Consider the following 22,230-nt stretch of genomic DNA (forward strand, 5'->3'; position numbering starts at 1 on the left):
AGTAAATATTTCAGTGACCAAGCCTTGGTGATTATTCATTTTTAACTTGCAATCTTTCAGTCACATCACTTCAGTGATTCAGTGCATGAGTGCTCCTGAGTTGGAGTTTACATCTCAAATTATGATATACTATAATTGTAATTATTATAAGTATTCAATGCGAGATTGCAAAACTTTTCGTTATTCACTCAAAAGAATAACAATACACAACATTCAAGATAGGATCACAATTTTATTTGAAAGACCACATCAGTAAATGGTAATACTTCTTGCTGTATTTTACAAAATTGCAAAAACAGTTTTTGCAATAAACTTGTGTGGGCTCTCTTGCTTTAGCTTGTGGTTTGAACTGACAATGTGTCTGTGCAGTTTTAATCAGGCTCTGAGTTTTGGGAAGACTAAAATTGAAAAAAGCATACCTTTTGTTTAGTGAGGGTTATGGCGACCAGAATGTTGGAAATACTAAAGAATTTACTGTATATTAAAATATCATACCATTCAGATTGCACCATGATCCTGATAGATTTTAATATTTTATAACAAAAATTTACAAATAGAGCTTTAAAGCTTTTTATAAAAGCTCAAAGGAATGTTAATAGTGGTAACAGAAAAAATAGTACCCTACAAGAGCAAGGTGTGAGCAATAATAGTGTTTACAAAACTAGAGGGCTCTCTGTGATCTGTTGCCTTAGGGCAAATCTTTTTGAAAGTTTCCTAAAAGTTTCGTAGTCGTCGCGTTCCAGTCGAAGAAAGGTCTAAGAAAAAATTTATCTTCGATGACTTCGCCAGTAGAAAAAGGAAAAATCACCACCGGCGATATAAATAAACTTAGCAAGTTTTGCGAACTGTAAGCTTACCTCCATGCGCTCCCTCTTTATGCGAAGATTTCTTTCCGGATTCAAGATCTGTCGATTGATCTTTCTTCCATATGTTAGCAAGTGATCCAAGTTTAATTTTCCGCTACTGGTTTGCGTTGAAAGCCCCGTAAATGCTATTGCAGCACTCTTCGAAGTTATCAAACCGAGAAAACAGCGAAACTGTCAGCTGGAAACAAACCTATTCCTCGAATCTCACATTCAGTTGGTCAGACTTGCGTGCAGCACAATTCTATCAATTGAAGCGGTTGCTGCACACATACGGAGCCTAATGTAGTAAGATCGAAAGAGTCTTCCTAAACAAGAACGCATCGAAGTGGGAGGAAAGGGAACATTGTTGAGCAGGGTTCTTGGAAGAAAATTGTCATGCTGTGTGTACTGCGTTAAGTAAATGACGTCACAAAGCATTTGCCTTGTGTTCTTGGTAACCAGGCCACAGGAACATAGCGTTTTAATGGCGGACGAAAATTAATGGTTTTTGAGCGCCAAAAAATACCACTTTCCTTAATCGCATGAAGCTATAATTTGCACACCATGTACTTCAAGTACTAAACTGCCAATCTAGCGAAAAAAAATGGTAGTCAAAAATTTGATCGTAGTAGCACTTTAACTCCAGCTTGTTTTTCTAAGGGTGTTGCGAGTCTTTGTACTAGAGAGCATAATTCCTTCCTTGGTGATAACTTTTGAATTAGCTTAATTTAACAGTCTTGCGACTGCACATGTGCAAGCAGATTGTACGTCATGTAAGCACAACTAAATATTTGTGATCAATCGTGAGCATTGGTCGACAGCGTCTCGACAAATATTTCTGTATTTGAGTGTCCATGGACCTGGTGCAAAACCTTTTTATAAAACTAAAAAAAACTGTCCATGGACCTGGTCCATGACAGGAAGTCCATGGACCCGGTCCATGAAAGTGGTCCAGGGACCCGGTCCAAAGAGGGGGTCCATGGACCCCTGGTCCATGTTTTGTCCTCACGCCATTTTAGATCAGTACTTCATTCGGCGAGTTTGTCACGCGTTCCTTTCTAGAGGCCTTGGACAAAATATGGTTGGTGGTATAGCGACTATTTGGGTCGCATTTTTTGTGTTTTTAGCGGGATTTCATACGACTTCATCCCGGTCATTCGTTGTAGACTGGAAAAACGACGTTTTCCTTAAGGATGGAGAGCCATTTCGCTACATTTCTGGTAGTTTTCACTACTTTCGTGTACCGAGGTTTTATTGGCAAGACAGGCTATCGAAAATGAAAGCTGCAGGTCTTAATGCAGTGCAAACGTAAGTAGAAATCATGCGTCTTTCCACCATGATTTAAGTTTTGTTGTATATCAAGCTTACAATTTTACTGCCCTTAAGAGACGTTACCTGCAAGAGAACGAGACTCAATTCCGAATGGAAAGACAGTTTTCAACAGGTCAAAATATTTCGTTCACTGATCTCTAAAAAAAGCCATGGGAAGTTTAGTTTGGCTGACATAATTTTGTCTATTTCAATCTTTTCAGAACCATTTACACGGGTTCAGACAAAACTTTGAACGGACAAAAACTTGCACGGATTCGCCTTCTGCGTGGGGAATCGTGCTATAGTTTTTGAACGGCAAAAGGCACTGCAATCTCTAACAGATTTGCGCGGTATTAAATTTGCACACCAATTGCGCAGGTAAAAAGTTCGTCCGTTCAAAACTTTTTCCGGACCCCTAGCTGTAAACGGGGTTTCATTTTGATTTGGTTGTCAATTCGACCAATTAATTTCAGAAATTCAAGTCTTTTGCGGGTAGTGTGACCTTGTTTGGATAACAGTTCATCGTATGATCCTAAAATAAATAATTATGCGTAAACAAAACTGTAGAAATAATTATTATGTAGCTTTTAGATGCCTGCTCTTTATTGATATCCCCAAATATGAGGGTTTCATGTCTTTTGCTCGGATTGCTGTTCTTAGCCGTTTTATCTCTGGGTTTAAATTAAGAAAGTTAAAAGGGAAGAAAGATTCAAAACACACAAAGAAATCGATAAAGAGGAGGATATTTAAAATTGACGTTGAGAGGAATAGATTTCTTAAAGATGGCAAACCCTTCCTGCTGATCTCTGGGGATGTGCATTATTTTCGCACTGTAAAGTTTTACTGGCGGGACAGGTTTTTGAAAATGAAACATGCTGGATTATATAATGATAAATGCTACCTATAAGTTTACAGGTTCTCCCCTCCCTGTTAATTTGTTAGGTTATTCCTTTTCTAGGGTTACGGAGAGAGGTGACAGATTGGGAGGGAAGGGTCAGATGGTTTTATCCTTCAGGAAGCTCTCTCACAATTAAGATCAGCATAAAAAATCACTATATTATCACTGCTTTATTAAACAAATGGGTGATGAGAATTAGGATAAGATTGCATAAGAATGTGGTTGATACTTTAACAACTTCTCCCAACTACCTCCTTAGGAAATGCATAGGGACAAATGAGAATTTGAATTTTGATATAAGGGTTTAAAAGTTAAAGAACAATGATACGTGGAAGGTCATGTACAAGCAGTAAGCAAATTTAAAAGCAAGAGAAAATACATTTAAGGAGAATCAATCACAATACAGTATACTCTACACAAGTAATTGGGATTTTATGTTTTCTGTAAAATAATATGAGAAACATATATATATTTTGGCTGATTTGATAGTTATTAATTGTTGAAGGTACGTTGCCTGGAACATGCATGAAGCAAAGGAAGGACAGTATGACTTTAGTGGTGATAATGACTTGATTGCTTTTATCCAGATGGCAAATTCTGCAGGATTACTGGTGTTAGTTAGAGCAGGTGACTGGACTTAAAAAGAGAATTGGATCATTATACGTTTCTGGGAAACTGCCCACCTACCCCTCCCCTGAGCCAACATTCTGCCCCAAGTGAGAAGTAAGTGTTAATGTTGGCTTAATTAGGGGAGGGGGAAGGTGGGCAGTTTCCCAGAAATGTATGGTGATCCCAACCGGATCAATAATATTTTGTGGCTACAATAATTTTAAAATAATTGTAGTGTAGTACATGTACACAGGAAACATTGGACAAATCCCAACTTGGGTCAAACTTGGTTCTAACTTGGGAAATAATAATTCCCAACTTTTAAAGTTGGGTTATTCTTGGGGCAAAGTTGGGTTTTACTTTAAGAGTTAAATGCTCCACTTGTAATTCCCAATATATGTTTCCCAAATAAGACCCAAAATTAGCTTCTTCAGCTTATTACATTGGGGATAACTTGGGTTTACATAAATTAATTTGCACCTTCTTTGGGGCTATTTCAAGCAAACACATTTTTTATGGGTCAAAATTGGGACATGCTCACCCCAACATTAACTGTTTTGGGGTGTAATCGGTTATTCTTGGGCCAAAGTTGGGTAAATTTTGAGAGTAAATTTCATTTCTTGTAATTATCAATGTATGTTTCCCAAAGTAGTCCCAAAATTTGCTACTTCAGCTGATAGCAGTGGGGATAACTTGGGTTCATAAAAATTAAGTCACACCTACTTTGGGACTATTTCATGCAAACACATTTTTTGTGGGTGAAATTGGGACATGCTCACCTCAGCATTAACTGTTTTTATTATGATATTTTTTTGGCCGAGGGGGGGAATAAAATGGTCCATCCCTAAATCGAATCGAAACCATGCTCTTTGCAAAGCAATCATCACAATTTTGGCCAGCGAATTCATCACCTGCGTGTACGTAGCAGTACTTACACAATGTGAAAAATACTATAATCTGATTATTCATATAGGCACTTCCATCACCGGCCGCCGTGTTTTTCTTACCAGTAATACTAAGACCAAAGACAGCCATCCTTCTTTCCACTGTTCGCTTTCCCACTCCAAGAATACAACTTATTTCCTGTACTTTGAAACCATGTTCCAATAAAAATGCGAGATGATCCCTGGAGATCTCAAATGATGGCCTACCACGCTGACCTGACGCAGAACACGGAGGATAGTATCCTCCACTCGCATTCACGGAGCTCTCCATAGCAGCAGCAGTTGAGTGAAGAGTACCGATCGTATCAATAATGTCCTGGTCAACGTCGAGGCTGACCAGCATTCTATTTAAGAAATCGAGTCGCACAACAATAACCCCAATTTCAGATACATCGGAGAGTGCATCAGTTCTCGAGACTAGATCATTCAACATGTCAATAACACTCCTCAAGTCCGCCATCTTTTTTCACACGAGAGCGAGGCTTTGCCATAGTGACGTCATTCTGGCAATCCCATAATTATTGGCGGATTTGGCACGCACGAAGAGAACTCAACATCGAACTTTACGAAGACGAACATGGCGTTTGGCAAAGTCGAACATTTTGTTTTGTTGACGTGACAAAGTCCGCTGTTGATAACTGTAATGTCGGATGTTGAGTCAATAGTGCGATGTTGACAACTGTGCAGTTGGATGTTGAGTTACAAATAGTCAACTAAAGTCCGATGTTGAGCCAATGGTCCGCTGTTGATAACTGTAATGTCGGATGTTGAGTCAATAGTTCGATGTTGACAACTGTAAAGTCCGTTGTTGATAACAACAAAGTTCTATGTTGACTGTAAAGTCCGATGTTGACAACGGTAAAGTTGGATGTTGAGTTACAAGTTTGCTTTTTGGCGGAGATGGTACACCATAGGACTGTGCGTGGGAACTTTGTGTGAACACCTTAAGGCTTCTTGTGAGGAATTTGTTTTCGGGGATCAAGGACTTTGCAAGTGGATTTTATTGGCAAGTAATTCAGGAACATTGTACAGTTTTTGTGAATGATTGATGTAACGAAAATGGAATTGTATGTAAATTTACACTGTTAAAAATACCACATTACGCATTGTAAGTGTTTCCAGTTTATGTAAATAAAAGAATGACATTTTCATATCAAAATCAGTTTGGTGATTTAGTTAGATGTGACAACTAAATAAATTATTGCTGTTTAACCCTGTCCTTTAGGAAGAACTTGAACAGCGCTTGGAACAAGGAATAAAAGATGGGATCAGTTTGACCCAATTGTGGGACCATATGAGGCTAAAAGGTCCTTGTTATTTTTCCCAATTCTGACCCTATTTGGGACCACTTGGATATGACTTTGGGACAAACCTAGGTTCAAATAAACTCTACTATGGGACTAAATGTGGTTTAACTTGGGGTAAATATATCCCAAATTAGACCCTATATTTGGGTCAAATATGGGTCTATATTGTTGATTTAACAATTCCCTATTTCAGCACAGGTTGGGAATAACTTGGGAGTTGTTCCCATTTCCCAACTTGAGGTATTACTTTGGGAAATAAACAGTTCCCAAGTTTAATTCCATACTAGACCCAAGTTAGGCCCAAGTTAGAACCAAAATAACCCCAATTTCAAGATATTGGGAATTCTCTTATTTTTCCTGTGGTATATTGTATAGTTAAGATGAATGCACCTTAATTTTAGCTGCAAAGCAAAGTGATTACATTTTTCAGATAAAAAAGCATTATTTTTTAATACAAATAAGAATTATTTAAAACTAGTTGTTCTGACATGTGTTATTTTCCAATCTTTCTACACACTTTGTTTGTTTTCATGAGTTGCAAGGTTTTCATAAAGAAACTGACTTAATGACAATGACAATTACCGGTGTGTGCACAGGGGAAGTTATTAAGCGTATGACTCTATGAGGAAATGTCAACTTGCTAAGTAGAACCAGTTTTCAAAATCTTTCCTATTTTCAGTGGCATCAGCTACCTCAAAAATCTGTCTCATGAATTTCTCAAACTAAGAAAGTTTTTTTGGAACCCAAAACTTTTGGAAGGGTGTTAATTTATGGCTCATAGCCAGCACTATCTCACTTTTATTCTGAAGAGAATTAGCAGCTCGTTGAGTCAGACATCTCTCTCAGGAGTGTGCAACTCAAGGAGATGGCTGAAATTTAGGTTTACAAGCTTATGACATGAAGTATCAAGATGGTGTTTATGCATAACACATATTTTATTAAACCAGCTTCTTTCTTACACAGGTCCTTACATCTGTGCCGAGTGGGATTTGGTGAGCCTCTTTTAGCTAATTTATTTATACAGTAAACAATAAAATTGTCATACCTCCATTGAATAGTGGCGACTGTTGGGGAAGGAACATTTAAAGAAGCCATTTAATAAAAATTGAGCTGTTCAATAGGAGGCCACTTAACAAAGGAGTAACATCAATAATTTTCAACCTGACAATATCAAAATGTAAGAGTTTATGAGGATTAATGTAATAATTCCCTAAGAAAAAATGATTGTTTTGATCTTTTTTAACAAATTCTCTCAACTTATCCTATGAGGAAATGTATGGTGATAAGTGTGGAGAATTTGTATGTGGATATTGGGACTTAGAGGTTGACGTTGGGCTGACTGTTATAAGGAAGGCAAAGCTTCTAACGCAATGTAAAAAGGAGACACTAGGACCCACTTGGGACTTTTTTCTTGAAGACGTCCCTTCAATTATAGGGGTTGTGTAAGACAACATCCAAAACTTTCCAAGAAGTTATTACAGATCTATGTACATATTTCGTGATATTTATAACTGTACATATATTTTTAGGGTGGACTTCCAGCATGGTTGCTCAAAAACTACACAACAGCCAAGTTTAGGTCATCAACAGACAAAAGTAAGAAAGATATAGATATTTAACATTGTATGTAATGTGTAGAAAGAATTGTCTTAAACGGTGAAAAATAGTGATAAGCACCCAATCTTCATGTATTTGAGTTAACTTTGAAAAGATGACAGTTTGTGGAAAATAGCTGTGAATATTGTGTAAGAAAGAGACTCAGCAGCAACTGAATCAAATAAGAGACAATCTGAATAAATGTGTTTATCCTTGTGCAGATTATATTGCTGCAGTAGATCGATGGATGGGAGTCCTTCTGCCAAAGCTGAAACCACTTTTGTATGCTAACGGAGGTCCTATCATTGCTGTTCAGGTACAACAGATTAAGGCAGAATCCATCAGGAAATTGAGTATTTTCAATTTTGAGCTAGACGAAAACCTTGTACCAGAATAATTCAAACAATATGGCATTCTTTTTTACATTTTTCAGGGGCTATAGATATAATTAGTTATCTGTAATAACACCAACGACTATTTCTCATAGGAGCCCGATAAAATAAAATTATGTCAAATTTCACAAGAATTGTGAAAATACAGGTAAAATTATGAAAATTTCATGAGTAAGATGTCATTTTGTGAAATTTAACATTTATTTTCTCGGGCTCTCATGAGAAATAGACTTTGGGGTTATTGCAGATAACTAATTGCATCTATGGCCCTTGGAAAATGTAAAAAAGAATGCGATATTGTTTAGATAAATAAATAATTATTCTGGTACAAGGTTTTTGTCCACTGAAAATTTTTTTTTTTTTTTTTTTTTTTTTTTTTTGTATTTTATTTATTTATTTTCTTTTTACAGGTATAGTACAAACAACATACAGATCGAAACATACAAACACTACCAAATTTACAACAACTACCTTAATTACAAAAAACAAAAAAAGAAAATAGAATAAATAAATAAAAAGCTACGCTGCACTACACTACAAGGCTTACATAACTTATTCGACTTGAACTTAAAATACAGAGTAATACAGGGAGTATTAGAAAAACGAAGTTTGGATAACAGCTACTGTTGTATTAATGGGAGTAACGGCTTCCATTTTTTATCATGGAAATGGATTTTGTTGTTTCTTTTCGCGATAAAACGTTCGGTTTGAAACGTTTTTTTAAATTTATCGACTAACAGACTTACACATAAACAGCCCTTATTTAACTTACAGCGGTAAATAAAATATTTGCTTTCAAGAATGATGTAATTGACTAGAATGCTTATATTATCTGTATCTAAGATCCCAAAAAGGACATTCATGATATCAAACCTAATAGTTATATTAAAAGAATCAAGTACAGACTTTAAATCATTCCAAAACATGCTTACTTTTGTACAATGGAAAAAGAGATGTTCTATGGTCTCCAACTCCTTTTCACAAAAATCGCACAAGGGAGAATCTACTTTTTTGAACTTAAACAGCATCTTGTTCGTGTATAAGATCCTGTTTAATATCTTATATTGGAATTCTCTTAATTTAGTATCCAATGTTGTTTTGAAGGGCAGTAGATATATCTTTTCCCAGTCCAACTGAAATGTGTGTGTGCTGAAAGCTTCGTTATATTTCTTTTGCGCTGTTGGTATACTGGATATCTTAGAAACAAAACTGTCATATAATGACTTTGATTTAAGATTTTGGAAATTGACTTTTTTCCCTTCAATACGTAACTTGAAATCAGTTTGGATTAGATCATGAGTTTTTGAAGAGATAGAGTTTTTATTTGTTTTTAATATTTTGCGCCATTCTTCAGGAAAAGCATTGAAGAGACTGAAAAGTAGAAAATGTTCAGCTGGTGAGAGAGTTGAATATAATGGTTCCTTGTTCGACTTGAAACCTCCCCACGTGTCGTAGAGGTCTCCAATTTTTACAATTCCAAGATCAATAAGCCTACTGTTATAGACTGACTTTGATTCAATGCAAATGAACTGGTTGTTCCATATGACCTGATTTGCTATTTCAGAGGATGACGAGGGGTTGTCTTCATTTAAAAGGGTCAACGCCACAATGCATTCTTTGTAAAATTCTGGAAGAGTTACCGGTAGTTTAGTGTAGTTAAAATTGCAATGAAACAAGAATTTTCCCCCTACTTTCTTAAGATAAAAATCCAGAAAAAACTTCCAGCCAGCGGGGTCAATGGAGAGATATCTCTTAATACAAATTATTCTTTGGGCAGAGATCATTGACTCAATGTTGGGCATTTTCAAGCCTCCTTTATCAATAGGGTTAATAAAAGCTCTGCGCTTTACTTTATCTTTTCCCTTCCAAACAAAGGAATATAGCAAAGTATTTATTTTTTTGATAAACTCTTCTTTATTTGAAATGAGAACAACCCTGTATAAAATCTTTGGTATGGCGAAAGACTTGATCACTTGAATTTTTCCAAGTAGTGTAAGACCTCTCCAGCTCCAGCCCTTCAGCAATCCCCTCAGAGATTTCTCGATTGATTCAAAGTTAAGCTTATAAAACAGTGCGTGATTAAAGGTGAAATGAACCCCTAGGATCTTTATGGCCTTACTTATTTCATTAACACCTAGTTCTGAGCTGTTTACTTCCATATTTCCTAGTAGAAGAATTTCCGTTTTGTCGTGATTGACCTTCAATCCGGAGTATGTACTAAACAGATCGATAGTATCAAAAAGGGTGCGATGCGAAAATTTGTCCCTAACAAATGATGTCATATCATCAGCGAATGTAACTAATTTGATTTCGGAACCACCCACCTCAATACCCTTAATTTGATCGTTATTACGTATGGATAATGCCAATAATTCAAGTACTATTATGAAAAGAGATGGCGAGAGTGGGTCGCCCTGGCGAACACCCCGTTTAACATTGAAAGAGGGGGTGGAAAAACCATTATTGAAAACACAACTTGATATATTATTATAAAACGTCTTGATCCACCCCAAGAAGGATTCTCCAAAGCCAAAGAACTCTAGCGATTTGTGGAGGAAGTTCCAATTTAGAGAATCGAAGGCTTTCTCAAAATCAATTGCGGTCATTATACCTTGGTAGTCTCGCATTTTAGTAAATTCCAACACATCGGTTATCGTACGAGTTGCATCAAAAATTGTTCGTCCTTTTACAAAGGCATTCTGGTCATAATGGATAATATGTGGTAGAACATTTTCTAGCCTTTTAGCGATAGCTTTTGAGCCAATTTTAACATCAACATTTACGAGAGAAATCGGTCTCCAGTTTTTTATCCATCTCCTATCTTTGTCCTTTTTCTCAATTAAAGTTATTACGGCTTGCTTTTGCGAATGTGATAATTCACCATGAAAATACGCATAATTTAATGAGTCCACTAGAAATATTCCGATTTCTGACCAGAAGAACTTGTAAAATTCTATAGTGAGCCCATCGTTACCAGGAGTTTTATCGTTACTAAAGGTAGACAGAACCTTGAAACATTCGGAATATGTTAATTGACCCTCGCACGTTTCCCGCATTGAGTCGGTTAACTTAGGAGATGAGAGGGTATCTTCCAGAAAAGGACAAATCGAATAGTCAGTTTGTATTCCCGACTTTTCGTCATAAAGCTCAGAATAAAAACTGTGAATTTCGGTCATAATAGTGTCCGGAAGAGTAGTCTCTTCTCCATTTGCTCGAATAAGTTTCCGTATGCAGCTTTTTTTCTTATTTCTGTTTTCCAGATTTAGAAAATACTTGTTGTTTCTTTCCCCTTGTTCAAACCATGTAGCGCGGGAACGAATGATTGAGCCTCTTACAATGTAATCATACTCTTGTTCGTATTCTGTTTTGACCGATTCGAGGTTGTCCACTGAAAATTAAAATTATTCAATTTTTGGATGTATTTCATCTTAGACTGTAAACTGCCATACCTACATAACAAGTTCCCCACTTACATGTATAAGCCCACCCCCCCCCCCCCCCCAACACCCCGTTGCCCCAGGTACAGTATAAGCCTATCAACCTGAAAACAAAACAATACATGTACATCCAATACATTTGACACTTCATTTCATAAGCTTCCCCCTTTCCCACTCCCCCCCAGTTATATAGTGTAAGCCCTGGAGCCTCTACATTGTAGCTTGTGTTGCTCGAAGCTTAACTTAAAACCGGTCAACGCAAAACGCATTATGATCAGCACCACTATATAGCTTGTTTTGTTGGCCTTTTTCTATTCTGGTTATCATAAACCCCCTTGGATAAAAGCTCGCCATTTACAATGTATAAGCCCTCCTAGAAAACCCCATACAAAGATGTATAGGGTCAGGGCTCAGGGGCATAGCCAGCTTTCCGACTAGTTGTAGGCCTGGTTGACTTCATTTCCAGGTTAAAAAATTTTAACTTGAATTTAATTTTGACCTACAAAATGTACAACTGTATACACAGCACTTATGTAAAGCAGGCTTTCAATCTAAATACATGTTGGTTTTCTCAAAATTTCAATTACTGTCAGTATTACAGTAGTTTTTAATATAGCACCAGTGATTTCTAGGTCATGATGAGTTGACCATTTTTATTAAAATAAAGCTATTCAAACATTCATTCATTCATAGATTCCCTGGAAAATGGTGCCATCAATTGCGCCGCTACAGTGTAACTTCCCCATAATACTTACCTTTCTCCAATGGCCACTTAACACTGTACCCAAGTGGCCATAGAGTAAATAGCTTACCATTAACTGCCGGTTATAAGCACCAGGGGTGTAGCTAGCCCATAGACCTGTAGGCCCGGGCCTACAAATTTTACTCAGTTGTAAATTAGGCGTTGTTGGGGTGAGCTAAAAAGCTGAAAAGCTCAAAGTGTTGGTGAGGTCAGTGCGTGCAAATGTAGGTTAATTCTCAATTAAATCCTTGGTCTCCTACATGTAGGTTCAGTAAAAAAATATGACCTAAATATAATTTTGACTTGTAACATATACACTGTCTAAGATCTTCAGAATAATTTTGTTTGTAGCCAGCCCTGAAGACCGGGATGGGGTATGGGAAAACATTGTTTTGCTGCATTCAAAGCAAGCTGATGCTAGCACAATCAAAGCATGATTATGTCAATATTTTTAAAGAGAAAAACAAAATGTTCAGAAAAAACAGTTATTGTTAACATTACAAAGAAACTCATTGAGCAATTAATGCATTGGTTCCTAAGTGGTTTCAACAAGTTGCAAGAATGCATCATTATTGTCATTTTATTTGTTAATTAAGCAGGTCATATAAGGCGGCTTGATAGCTGATGTAGATCTTCTACAACAATGCACACACTGATGCACACATGTTTTAAGGTAGGCAACAAGTTGCAGCAACAATTCGCTGCAACAGATCACTCAGTGTGTACAGGTCTGGCGGCTAGTTGCAGCAACATGTTGAGGTGACACATCGCAGCGACAAATTGCTTCATGTGTATTGGAGAATATTTTGTAAAAATCTTTGTCTCTGCAACGGAATTTTGTTGCCTCGCCAAGTCGCACAAATTCTTTCTAATTTGATTTTTTGCAACATGTTGCTGCGACAAAATTCATGATATGCAGAGATAATGATTTGCACAAAAATTCTCCAGTACACACGAAGCGATTTGTCGCTGCGACGTGTCGTCGCGACATGTTGCTGCAACTTGTTACCTAGCGTGTACCGACCTTTAAGGCTAAGTACACTACCAGGTTCTACATTCCCTACTCTTAATGAACAGCAGTGTGGGTTCCTTTTTGTCCCACAAGATAAATATTTATTACATGTACAGTGGAACCTGGTTAACACAGACACCAAGGGGATAATATGGATCAGTGCCTGTATTATCCAGGTGTCTGTACTAAGCGGGCTATTTTTAGAGAAATTATATGAGATGTTTCAGTGTTGGGACAAATGAAGCTGTCCATTATGTGTGGGCGTCTGTATTAAGCGGGTGTCCTTAGAGCAGGTTTCCACTGTAGAACTGTGAAAGCACGCGGAGACAGGGCCCATATAGGTTTTTATCCTCATTGGAGAAGGCAAGAATTTCTAACCATATGTTGATGCCAAAACAATGGCAGCGCATTGAATTCCTCATTTATCAGTTCTGGATGTGAAGAGCTGGCCTGGTAGAGAAAAGTCTGTCTGCTGGATCAAAAAGTGTGCCCTGTCAGGGATGTGGCTAAGGAATAGCTAAGCAGGCTTTTTAATTAGTCAAACGGGCTTGTTTACACATTACCACTACATCTTCAAAATTTCCTTGTGTCTTTGTTTTCCCAGAGTTATTTAAATTGATGGTTGGTTCTTTCTCAGCCAGTTAAATTAGCTGACAGCCGGCTCATTAGCAACATCCCTGCCTTGTGGATAGGTACTAAATGTAGCCATTGTAAAGAGATGGCAGCTTGACAGCATGATAATTTTATTGTTATAACAGAACTTTTTAATCTATTCACTTGTAGTAATGTGGGTATAACAACTGAAGTGCATGTTGTTTTTCGTCTTAGGTAGAGAATGAGTATGGAAGTTATTACACTTGTGACCATGAGTACATGACACACCTGCAAACATTGTTTGAGCAGTACCTTGGTAAAGATGTGATCCTTTACACCACTGACATCTCCAATGACAGGAATATTGATTGTGGTTCACTACCTACCCTTTTTACCACTGTTGACTTTGGAGCAGGTAAAGAAAGTAAAGCTGAATTAGATGGCGTTTTATCAAGACTGTGCTCTAGAAGAGGCATTGAATGAAGCCCAGTGCACCAAACGTGTAAAATCTTAAGTGCCCAACATATGATACATGTATGTGCGAAAAAAAAATTAGATTATTTTTTTCTTGTTGCCCAAGAACAAACGTTGGGCACCAGGGGTAATGAAGCTTTTACTTTTGCACGGTAAATTAGAACAAAGTTCTATTTTCCAGGTGAAGATCCTGCTGGTGCTTTTTCTCACCTGCGTAAATACCGACCACATGGTCCTCTGGTAAACTCTGAGTATTACCCAGGCTGGTTAGATCATTGGGGAGGGGGGCATCAAAAGAGGCAAGCCTCACAAATTGCCAAGTACCTTGATGAGATCCTGGCACTGAATGCATCTGTTAACCTGTACATGTTTGAAGGTGGCACCAACTTTGGATTCATGAATGGTGAGTGGACATTTTAACAAATTTTAGCCTGTGAGCAAGCTCTCTCGGGCGCCCTGGCGGCAGGGCAAGAAAAGGAAGGAGAGCTTGCAACTACGTCTCTAGAATTTGAATTCTGCCTCCAATTCCCCTGTCGACTGAGCTGTCAGATTTCCTCCAATCAGTACAAAGCAGAAACAAGTACCAATGTAAACAAACATTGAAAAACATGTGAAAGCATGTGCCAAGGTTAATGACATAATTACTAATTAAGTCATCTCTACCAATCAGCATTTTCGCATCAACTTTTTCAATGCAAATATGCAAATTCCAGAGACATAGTGGCAAGCTCTCCTTCCTCCCCGGAGGGCTTGCTCACACACTAAACAAATTTATTTTTTTCTACATTTAAACTTGTGAATCATTAACAACTTACTGTATTACAGCAAGGAGACCAAAAGTGTGACCGCTTTTGAATTATTCACATTCTTTCAAACAGATTTAATCCAATCAGAATCCAGCTGGAAACTGTTCTTGACTTCTGATTGGTTAATGTCTACATGAAAGAATGACAGTTAATTAAAGGAGGTGACACTTTTGTGCACCTTACTGTAACTGGACAATCCCTCTGTGAGTGCTTTTTTATTACATATTTCAAAATATTTTTTTTCAATTTTAATAAAATAAGAAAAGTGCCAGTTTTACCATGAAGATGGCTTTTCAGGTTAAGCCGGCTTTTCAGTCTCGTGCTGCAAAAATTTTCCAAAAACGCACACAGTTGAGCCTGCTGACAGGTACGCTGCGAGCAGAGGTTTTTCTCGTGGATGGCTTTTAGCCTTTACTAAGTCATTCGCGTGGGTTGTCTCTCGAGTAGTTGGTTTATTTACACCCTGTGAGAAACCAACTACGCGACAGACAAGCCACGCGAATGACTTGGTAAACGCTAAAAGCCATGCAAGGGAAAAACTTCTGCTCGCAGGGTAGCTGACAGGCAAATGTCATGATTTTAAAATTCATGCCGAGTTTGGAGGCTTTGGGCAATAAAACAAAGAAATGTATCATTCATCGCTAATCCTAATCCTCTGCCAAACCTTGGAGCAATGTATCAATTATAATACAGTCTATATCAAAATTCGTCTATCGTTGTTTACCCCTACCAGCCCAGAGAGGCCGCGCCTTTAGGTTCTATATTCCCGTCTCTCTCCAACAGCAGTCTATGTTCTTAAGGGTTTTTTTGGCTTATTGAGCGATAAGCTCTCCATTTGAGGGAGTCGCGTGAAGTCACTCGAAAACCGCACGCAAAAGAAGTTGCGAGTGCGAGGGACCCTCGCGGCATCACCACTCGCTTGTGTGTTCTCTTCGCGGCTCGCGACGCTCACCATACCTGGTGAGTTTGCTTGCAGGCTATTTTGAATAGTTAAGACTCAATGTAAACTGTAATTAAATTTGATTGATCCTTAGGAGCGAATGGCGGTGGTGGCCCATCATATTCACCACAGCCTACCAGCTATGATTATGACGCACCCTTGACTGAAGCAGGGGACCCAACAACAAAGTACTTTGTGCTCATGGAGACTATAGCTAAATACGCCCCAGTCCCCCCCGGCCCTGTTCCTCCTGCCACTCAGAAGTTTGCTTACGGAAAAGTTATGATGGCTAAGGTTGGTAGAAGTAAAATCCTGCGGTCAAGATGCACTTCATTTCTTTAACATTTTACAGTAAAAACTCCCTTAAAGACACTGCAAGGAAACCGAGATAAGTATTTTTTGTATACGCGATAAATTTCTCAAAAATGAAGCAAAAATGCAGGGCAATGATTGTTTATTTAACGGGCATGATTTGATTAGCTGACTTGTTAATAAAGCCAGTTTACTATTGTCCGAAACAAAAAAAAAATAGAAAGCTAAGATCTTGATTGCTATCCCTTCATCTAAGCTAACTGATTCACCAACGTAGTGTATTCTCGAATTTCTACAGATTAAACACGGTTAAAGAGTTTCGTGTATTTTTTGGTGATGTAAAATCGTCTCTTGCTTTGGTTTTGTCGGAGTTTTGGCTTGGATACTCTTCAGTGTCTAAATAATAATTAATTGATTAATCAATTTATGATAAATAATAATTGGTCTTTATTTCATAGAATAAAAATACATGCTTTCTGCCATTCTGGCGTTTTCTTGATTTACTGATAGTACTTCGTGGGTGTGGCCAATTTTTAGTCGGAAATTTACTGACGGTCTTTCATTTGCGCCTATGAAATAATTGAAGGCAACTCCTAGTTAAAAGACTGGGAAGAACATTATTAAAGCGTTATTCATAGCAGAAAATTTGAAGCGTGTAATGTGCAAGGGAGAGATCTTGCGATCGTTTGAAAAATTTTGGAAATTTCCATAGAAACTGTTTGTCGTCTCCGTAATGGCCGCAAGTGAGAAAACCGATAATTCTGAAGGGCGGATACAAAATGCTCTATGATTCAGTTCGCAAACAAGGCGACTCGTTGCTTGTTATTTTGTTTCTAGGCAAAAGAAATGTTTCGAAAAAGGGGTCATTGTGGTCATAGGCTTTCTACATAGTTTTCATGCTTATATGATAGAGCAAGCCGGTAAAATCGCAAGTGAACAATAGACATTAAAAAAAGCTGTAAACACGTGCTCTCTGTAGAGAGCTATATTTTTGTAATGTAAGTCTAAAAAGTTACAACTTCGCTTTTTTATGTTCTCTTTCCGAGAACATAAAATGAGTTTATTTTGTTAGTTCTCTCCCTTGCTCCGAGAGGTTTATCTCCGGGAACCTCGGTTTCCCCTCTCCTCAAGAACCAACACTTCGAAATTTCAATTCGATGTGGAACGCAGGGACAGTTTTCAACGAGTTCTTAAGAACTCCTAAGTGCTCCGTGGGTAAACAAATTACAAATTTACAATTACAAATTCGTTCTTGGTTAATAATTTTTCTTAAGCGCATTGTTTAGTACGTGTTTAGAGAAAACTGACAAGGTGTTGCAAACGAGACTATTTTTTTATTCTATTCCCAGGTCAGTACATTTTATGATGTTTTGGCAAACCTCACTCCATCCGGACCTGTCGCGTCTAACAAGACTTTGACCATGGAGCAAGTCGGTCAAAACTATGGATTCATACTTTATCGCACAACGATTCCTTCCTCTATCAGTGGCTCCACGGCAAACATCAGCATCCCTAAACTTGCAGACAGAGGAATAGTTTTTGTTGACAAGGTGGGTTATTAAGCTGGTTTACTAACTAAGAGCAATCGCCACTGAATCGTAGTCAACAGTTTCCGGCACCGAAACGTGTCCCGAGAAGCGAACCCAGAAACCCTTGCGGGATACTTTTCGGCTCTAGTTCCCTTCGCGTTTCAAAGTGGCGCATGTGACCCGCGTTTTGTTTTTTTGTAGATTCGCCAGGCGACGCTAATTCGCGTAGGTCCCAAGACTGAAGCCACCATCGACGTTAAACCTGGGTCCACTCTGGACATCCTGGTGGAAAATATGGGGCGCATTAATTATGGCTCCGCTTTACAAGATCCAAAGGGCATCGTTGGAAATGTGACCCTGGACAAAATGGTCCTTAGTGACTGGAGCATATACCCATTAGATTTGGACCCTGTGGTGAAGGAATCTGTACCATCTGAATTTGAGGACGAAGATAACATTCAGATTCCATCGTTCTACACTGGTACTATACCTCCATCACCTGATGGAACACCAAGAGACACCTTTCTTAAACTCCCTGGCTGGTTTAAGGTTTGTGCAGATTTTAAACGTGTTTTTCTAAGGTTTCGCCCCCTGTCAAATTCCACACCTACAAAAACCAGGAACTCGGTGCCCCCGGAAAATCCTGGAACAGGAGTATTATAGGATGCCCAGGGGGCAAGAGCACATTTCGTTTGTATTTTCGAGCGCTTTTTGAGACATTTTTTCTTAAAGTTTTCTGAGAATAAGATTGTAATGGGAAAAAAGATCCTTGTGCCTTGTTTGGATGTAATAATGATCGCCTTTTTCTAGTTTAGTATTAGAAATATGGTCTTTCACTGTATATTTCTCGGGAAAAAGGCGATCTTTATTACATCAAAACATTGCACAATGATCTTTTTTCCCATTACAATCTTATTCTAAGAAAACTTTAAGAAAAAATGTCCCGAAAAGCGCTCGAAAATACAAACGAAATGTGCTTATGCCCCCTGGGCATCCTATAATACTCCTTAAATCGAATTAATTCAATATGGCCGCGGTATCGGTAGAAAGGTCTATTAGGCATTTTCACGTCGTATTCGTGCAAGGACGGTACAAGAAGAAGAAGAAATGTACAAAAAAGCGTGGTGCACGTGCAAAGTGGTTGTTTTGCGTAATAAACCTATTGCTTTTTTGACGTCTACTGGTTGCCGTCGCTGTCGTCGTTGCAACGACGTTTTTGAGCGACGCACGCCAACCGGAAGTGATTTTGCCCAAATTTTCAGTCAAATCGTCTCCATTAGAGTGAAGAGACTCAGCAATACAAATTTTATATTGTCAAGGCATATTAAGAGGGAAGACGTATCACTTCCGGTTCACGTCCGTCGCTCAAAAACGGCTTTGCTAAGCTCCCTATTGTCCGGTTTCCCAGTTTGTCTCGGGGGTGTCCCGGAGTGTTCCACAGTGGTTCGGGTTGTTCTGTGTTGTTTTGGAGTGTTCCGGAGTCCAGGGTTTTAGTACGTTCCATCGAGTTAGCTCCAAAAGTTGTGTTCATTTGACGCATACAGTATCACTCTAACTGGACATGTATGTTATAACTTATTCTTTCCAAAATTTGACGTATGCTTGAATAAACATTTGGCTTTGTAACCCTTCTCTCCGAATGTGAATCTGATATCCGCTTATTCGTTTAAATAAGTGTTTCTCTAGTATGCCTTATATGCTCTCTTGACATTGTTCCCGGCAAACAGCGTTTCGATATTGCCGTAGGTGATCTAATTGATCTAAGTGATCTAATCTATTTTCTTCAGGGACAGGCTTATGTGAATGGATTCAACCTTGGCCGATATTGGCCGGTCGTTGGGCCCCAAATTACGCTGTATGTTCCCGCCAGCGTCCTGCTCTCTGGTAAACAGAATACTAGCAAGTTAGTGCTTTTCGAGCTTGATAACGCTCCCTGTAAGACGCCTGATGACTGTTACGTGGAGTTCTTAGATAAACCAAACGTCGATGGCCCTGTCCACCCCATGAAAGGAGAGATCAAAGGATTTGACGACTGGACCGCAATGTATGGCGATTTGATGCCCCAAGATGTAAAGCCAAAGACAAAGGGGTCGAAAATCTTGGATCGAGATCAGGCCCTGGCATGATGTAAATTACATGTATAATAACCGATTTGGTCCAATGAATACAAGGGTCTTGTTAGGGCCTGTCCTTACTAGGATTTTTTCATTTACTTTGCAAATCATGAATTGTAGTTTACAAGTGACGAACTGTAGTTTACAAGTGCGGACGTTATTTTCTCTTGTTACAGAATTTGTTAGAGCTTGTTTGTTTTCAAAGGAGCTTCACGCAGTGCACGGGGCATCAATTCTGAATTTTCCAGCTCATGTATTTCAGTCTAGACCTTTCTTTCTCTAGGAAAATCTGTTTTGTAAGTATAGGGTTGTAGCTCAGTGTTTTGTACATTCGTAGTTTAGTACTCGTGATAAATAATAAACCTGCAACACGTACAGTATAATGAATTTCATTTGCAGTCTTCAAAAGAAATAAAAAGTGTGTTACTTAGACAAATACATAAATTCTTTTTACGGTGCGGTCTTTCAAACCGACACACTTGAAAAGAGATTGTCCAATCACAACGTTTTCTAAAAACAAGACACCTCTGTACAGCGGGCCACCATTTTTTGTCCCGGCGGACAGTCCATACATTGACTCCTGTTTAAACCTCTCTACAACGGTAATGGCCAGTAAAACGCGTCCTTAATTAGTGCCAAAACAACCTCTCGTCGACCCTCTCGACAAGGAACCTGTGAAAAAGTCGAGAATGGTCGCGTCATGACATTTAATCCGTATGGCGCCTTGGTGATTAATCGCGGCAATCGTATTTGGAATGTGTTTCATTTATACTGCTGCAGTAAGCATAAAGTGTCTACGATACATATAGCGAATGCTGCGAACCTTGATCGTTTTGTAACGTTATCAATTTCGTTTTTTGTCTATTTTATCTCTCTATATTATATATGACTGGATTACTATTGTTGGGATACAGTAAGCATAAACTAAGCACAATATACATGTACTCCCTGAAAAAAATTCATATTTCACACATACCTCCCCATGACCTAACTCCCCTCTCCATAACTGCCACTTTCTTCTGTCCCCAAGGTGGCCTTTGAAGAGACATAGAGAGGTTCGACTGTACTGACACTGCCAAAGGAAATGTTGATAAGACAGTGATTAACCAATAGGCAATTTCCATTTAAAGAATTAACAGTTGATGAATGAGCCTGAGTATCTTATGAAGAATTATGGAGATCGCGGAGGGTGTTATCCGTCGAGGCCGAGGCGGATAGCATCCTCTGAGATCTCCATAATTCTTCATATGAAACAAAAGCCGAATTCAATAATTGTTTTATTATTCATTCAAAATAAATCCTAGTTTAAAAACATGGCAAAAACATACTTACCTCCATCGATCCATCGATGTTAACTTCATTTAGGGTTGTTCAGTTCCGCAAATATTCTCCAAATAGCAGATGTCACCCTTCGAGTTGTCTTCTTACTGTTCTTGCCATGTTATAGCTATTATTTCGCCTAGTTCTTCGCCGCTTAGCATTATACGATTTTATATTTTGTTTGAGTAAACTATAAAAATTATCGAGAGCTTCGCTTTTAGCCCTGGCTAAATCTGTATATTAAGAACATCAACAATTAAATCTCATCTCGCTTGTGTACAAAATAGGCCACTTGCACTAAGAGGTCACGTGACCAATGCTTCCTTTAAACAATGAGTTGGAATCTTGCTGATGCCAAAAATTGACAGAGCACATAAAAATTATCTTAAACCCGAAATTTGAGGGGAAACGCATTTCAGGGAGATATTTTATGGCACTTTGATTTTTCAACAAAGTAGTATCATTTGTATTGGCCGCCATGTTGGAGGGCATACTCTTGCCCTCCAACATGGCGGCTAAAACTTCTTTTTGCTTAGATCTTGTTAAACGTTTGATAGTTACGCTCAGATGTGCTGTAAACGTTCCCACATCAACTTTTCAACATTCTCCTTGAAGTTTAAGAGCAAAATTTGTGTTCAGAAAGAGTTAATTCACGATTTCAAAAATCACATTTTGGTCAAGTGACTAACTACGAACTTACTCATTTTAAGAAAATGGTGCAGGTTTGAAAAACAAAATCACTATTATTTTGTTCAAGACAAGACCCACTAATCGTTTTTTGAAGAAAAAAATCATATAACTTTCACTTTCATAAAAACTATGTCACATGACCTCTTAGTGCAAATGGCCTGTTGTGCTGAACTGACACAAAATAAAGAAACCGCGAGTTCTTGAGCGAAAATGCGCATGCTCAAAAGGTGCCACAGGACAACCATTAAGTTTCTTCGCAACAGGACTAATGAAAACGGAAATTATAAAATGTGACGAGTCAAAAGAATGATTAAACGCGGCCATTTGTTAAATTTCGAACGCAAAATACACTTATGTA

The 22,230-nt window shown here is 38.3% G+C and overlaps 1 protein-coding gene and 1 long non-coding RNA gene across 2 annotated transcripts; one reads left to right on the plus strand and one right to left on the minus strand.

Moving 5' to 3' along the window:
- Positions 1-212: 212 nt before the first annotated feature.
- On the minus strand, positions 213-1,434 carry LOC140929705 (uncharacterized). The gene is made up of 2 exons (XR_012164774.1): positions 858-1,434; positions 213-398 (listed from the first exon to the last, which is right to left on the minus strand). It is a non-coding gene; the product is annotated as an uncharacterized lncRNA (long non-coding RNA).
- A 454-nt stretch (positions 1,435-1,888) lies between these two features.
- Positions 1,889-20,241, plus strand: LOC140931085 (beta-galactosidase-like). The gene is made up of 11 exons (XM_073380827.1): positions 1,889-2,153; positions 3,560-3,681; positions 6,878-6,906; positions 7,444-7,510; positions 7,732-7,826; positions 13,922-14,102; positions 14,343-14,564; positions 16,002-16,201; positions 17,569-17,769; positions 17,950-18,297; positions 19,536-20,241. Exons 1-11 carry the CDS (start codon positions 1,924-1,926, stop codon positions 19,872-19,874), a joined length of 2,034 nt encoding a protein of 677 aa, XP_073236928.1. The 5' UTR covers positions 1,889-1,923; the 3' UTR covers positions 19,875-20,241.
- The last annotated feature ends 1,989 nt before the right edge of the window (positions 20,242-22,230 follow it).

This window comes from Porites lutea, chromosome 3 (assembly GCF_958299795.1).
Source record: "Porites lutea chromosome 3, jaPorLute2.1, whole genome shotgun sequence".
Lineage (NCBI taxonomy): Eukaryota > Metazoa > Cnidaria > Anthozoa > Scleractinia > Poritidae > Porites > Porites lutea.

Coding starts and splice junctions, on each gene's coding strand:
- LOC140931085 (XM_073380827.1), top strand. CDS start 1,924: ATGGTTGGTGGTATAGCGACTATTTGGGTCGCATTTTTTGTGTTTTTA. Junction 6,907..7,443: donor TCTGTGCCGAGTGGGATTTG/GTGAGCCTCTTT, acceptor ATATATTTTTAG/GGTGGACTTCCAGCATGGTT. Junction 7,827..13,921: donor GTCCTATCATTGCTGTTCAG/GTACAACAGATT, acceptor TTTTCGTCTTAG/GTAGAGAATGAGTATGGAAG.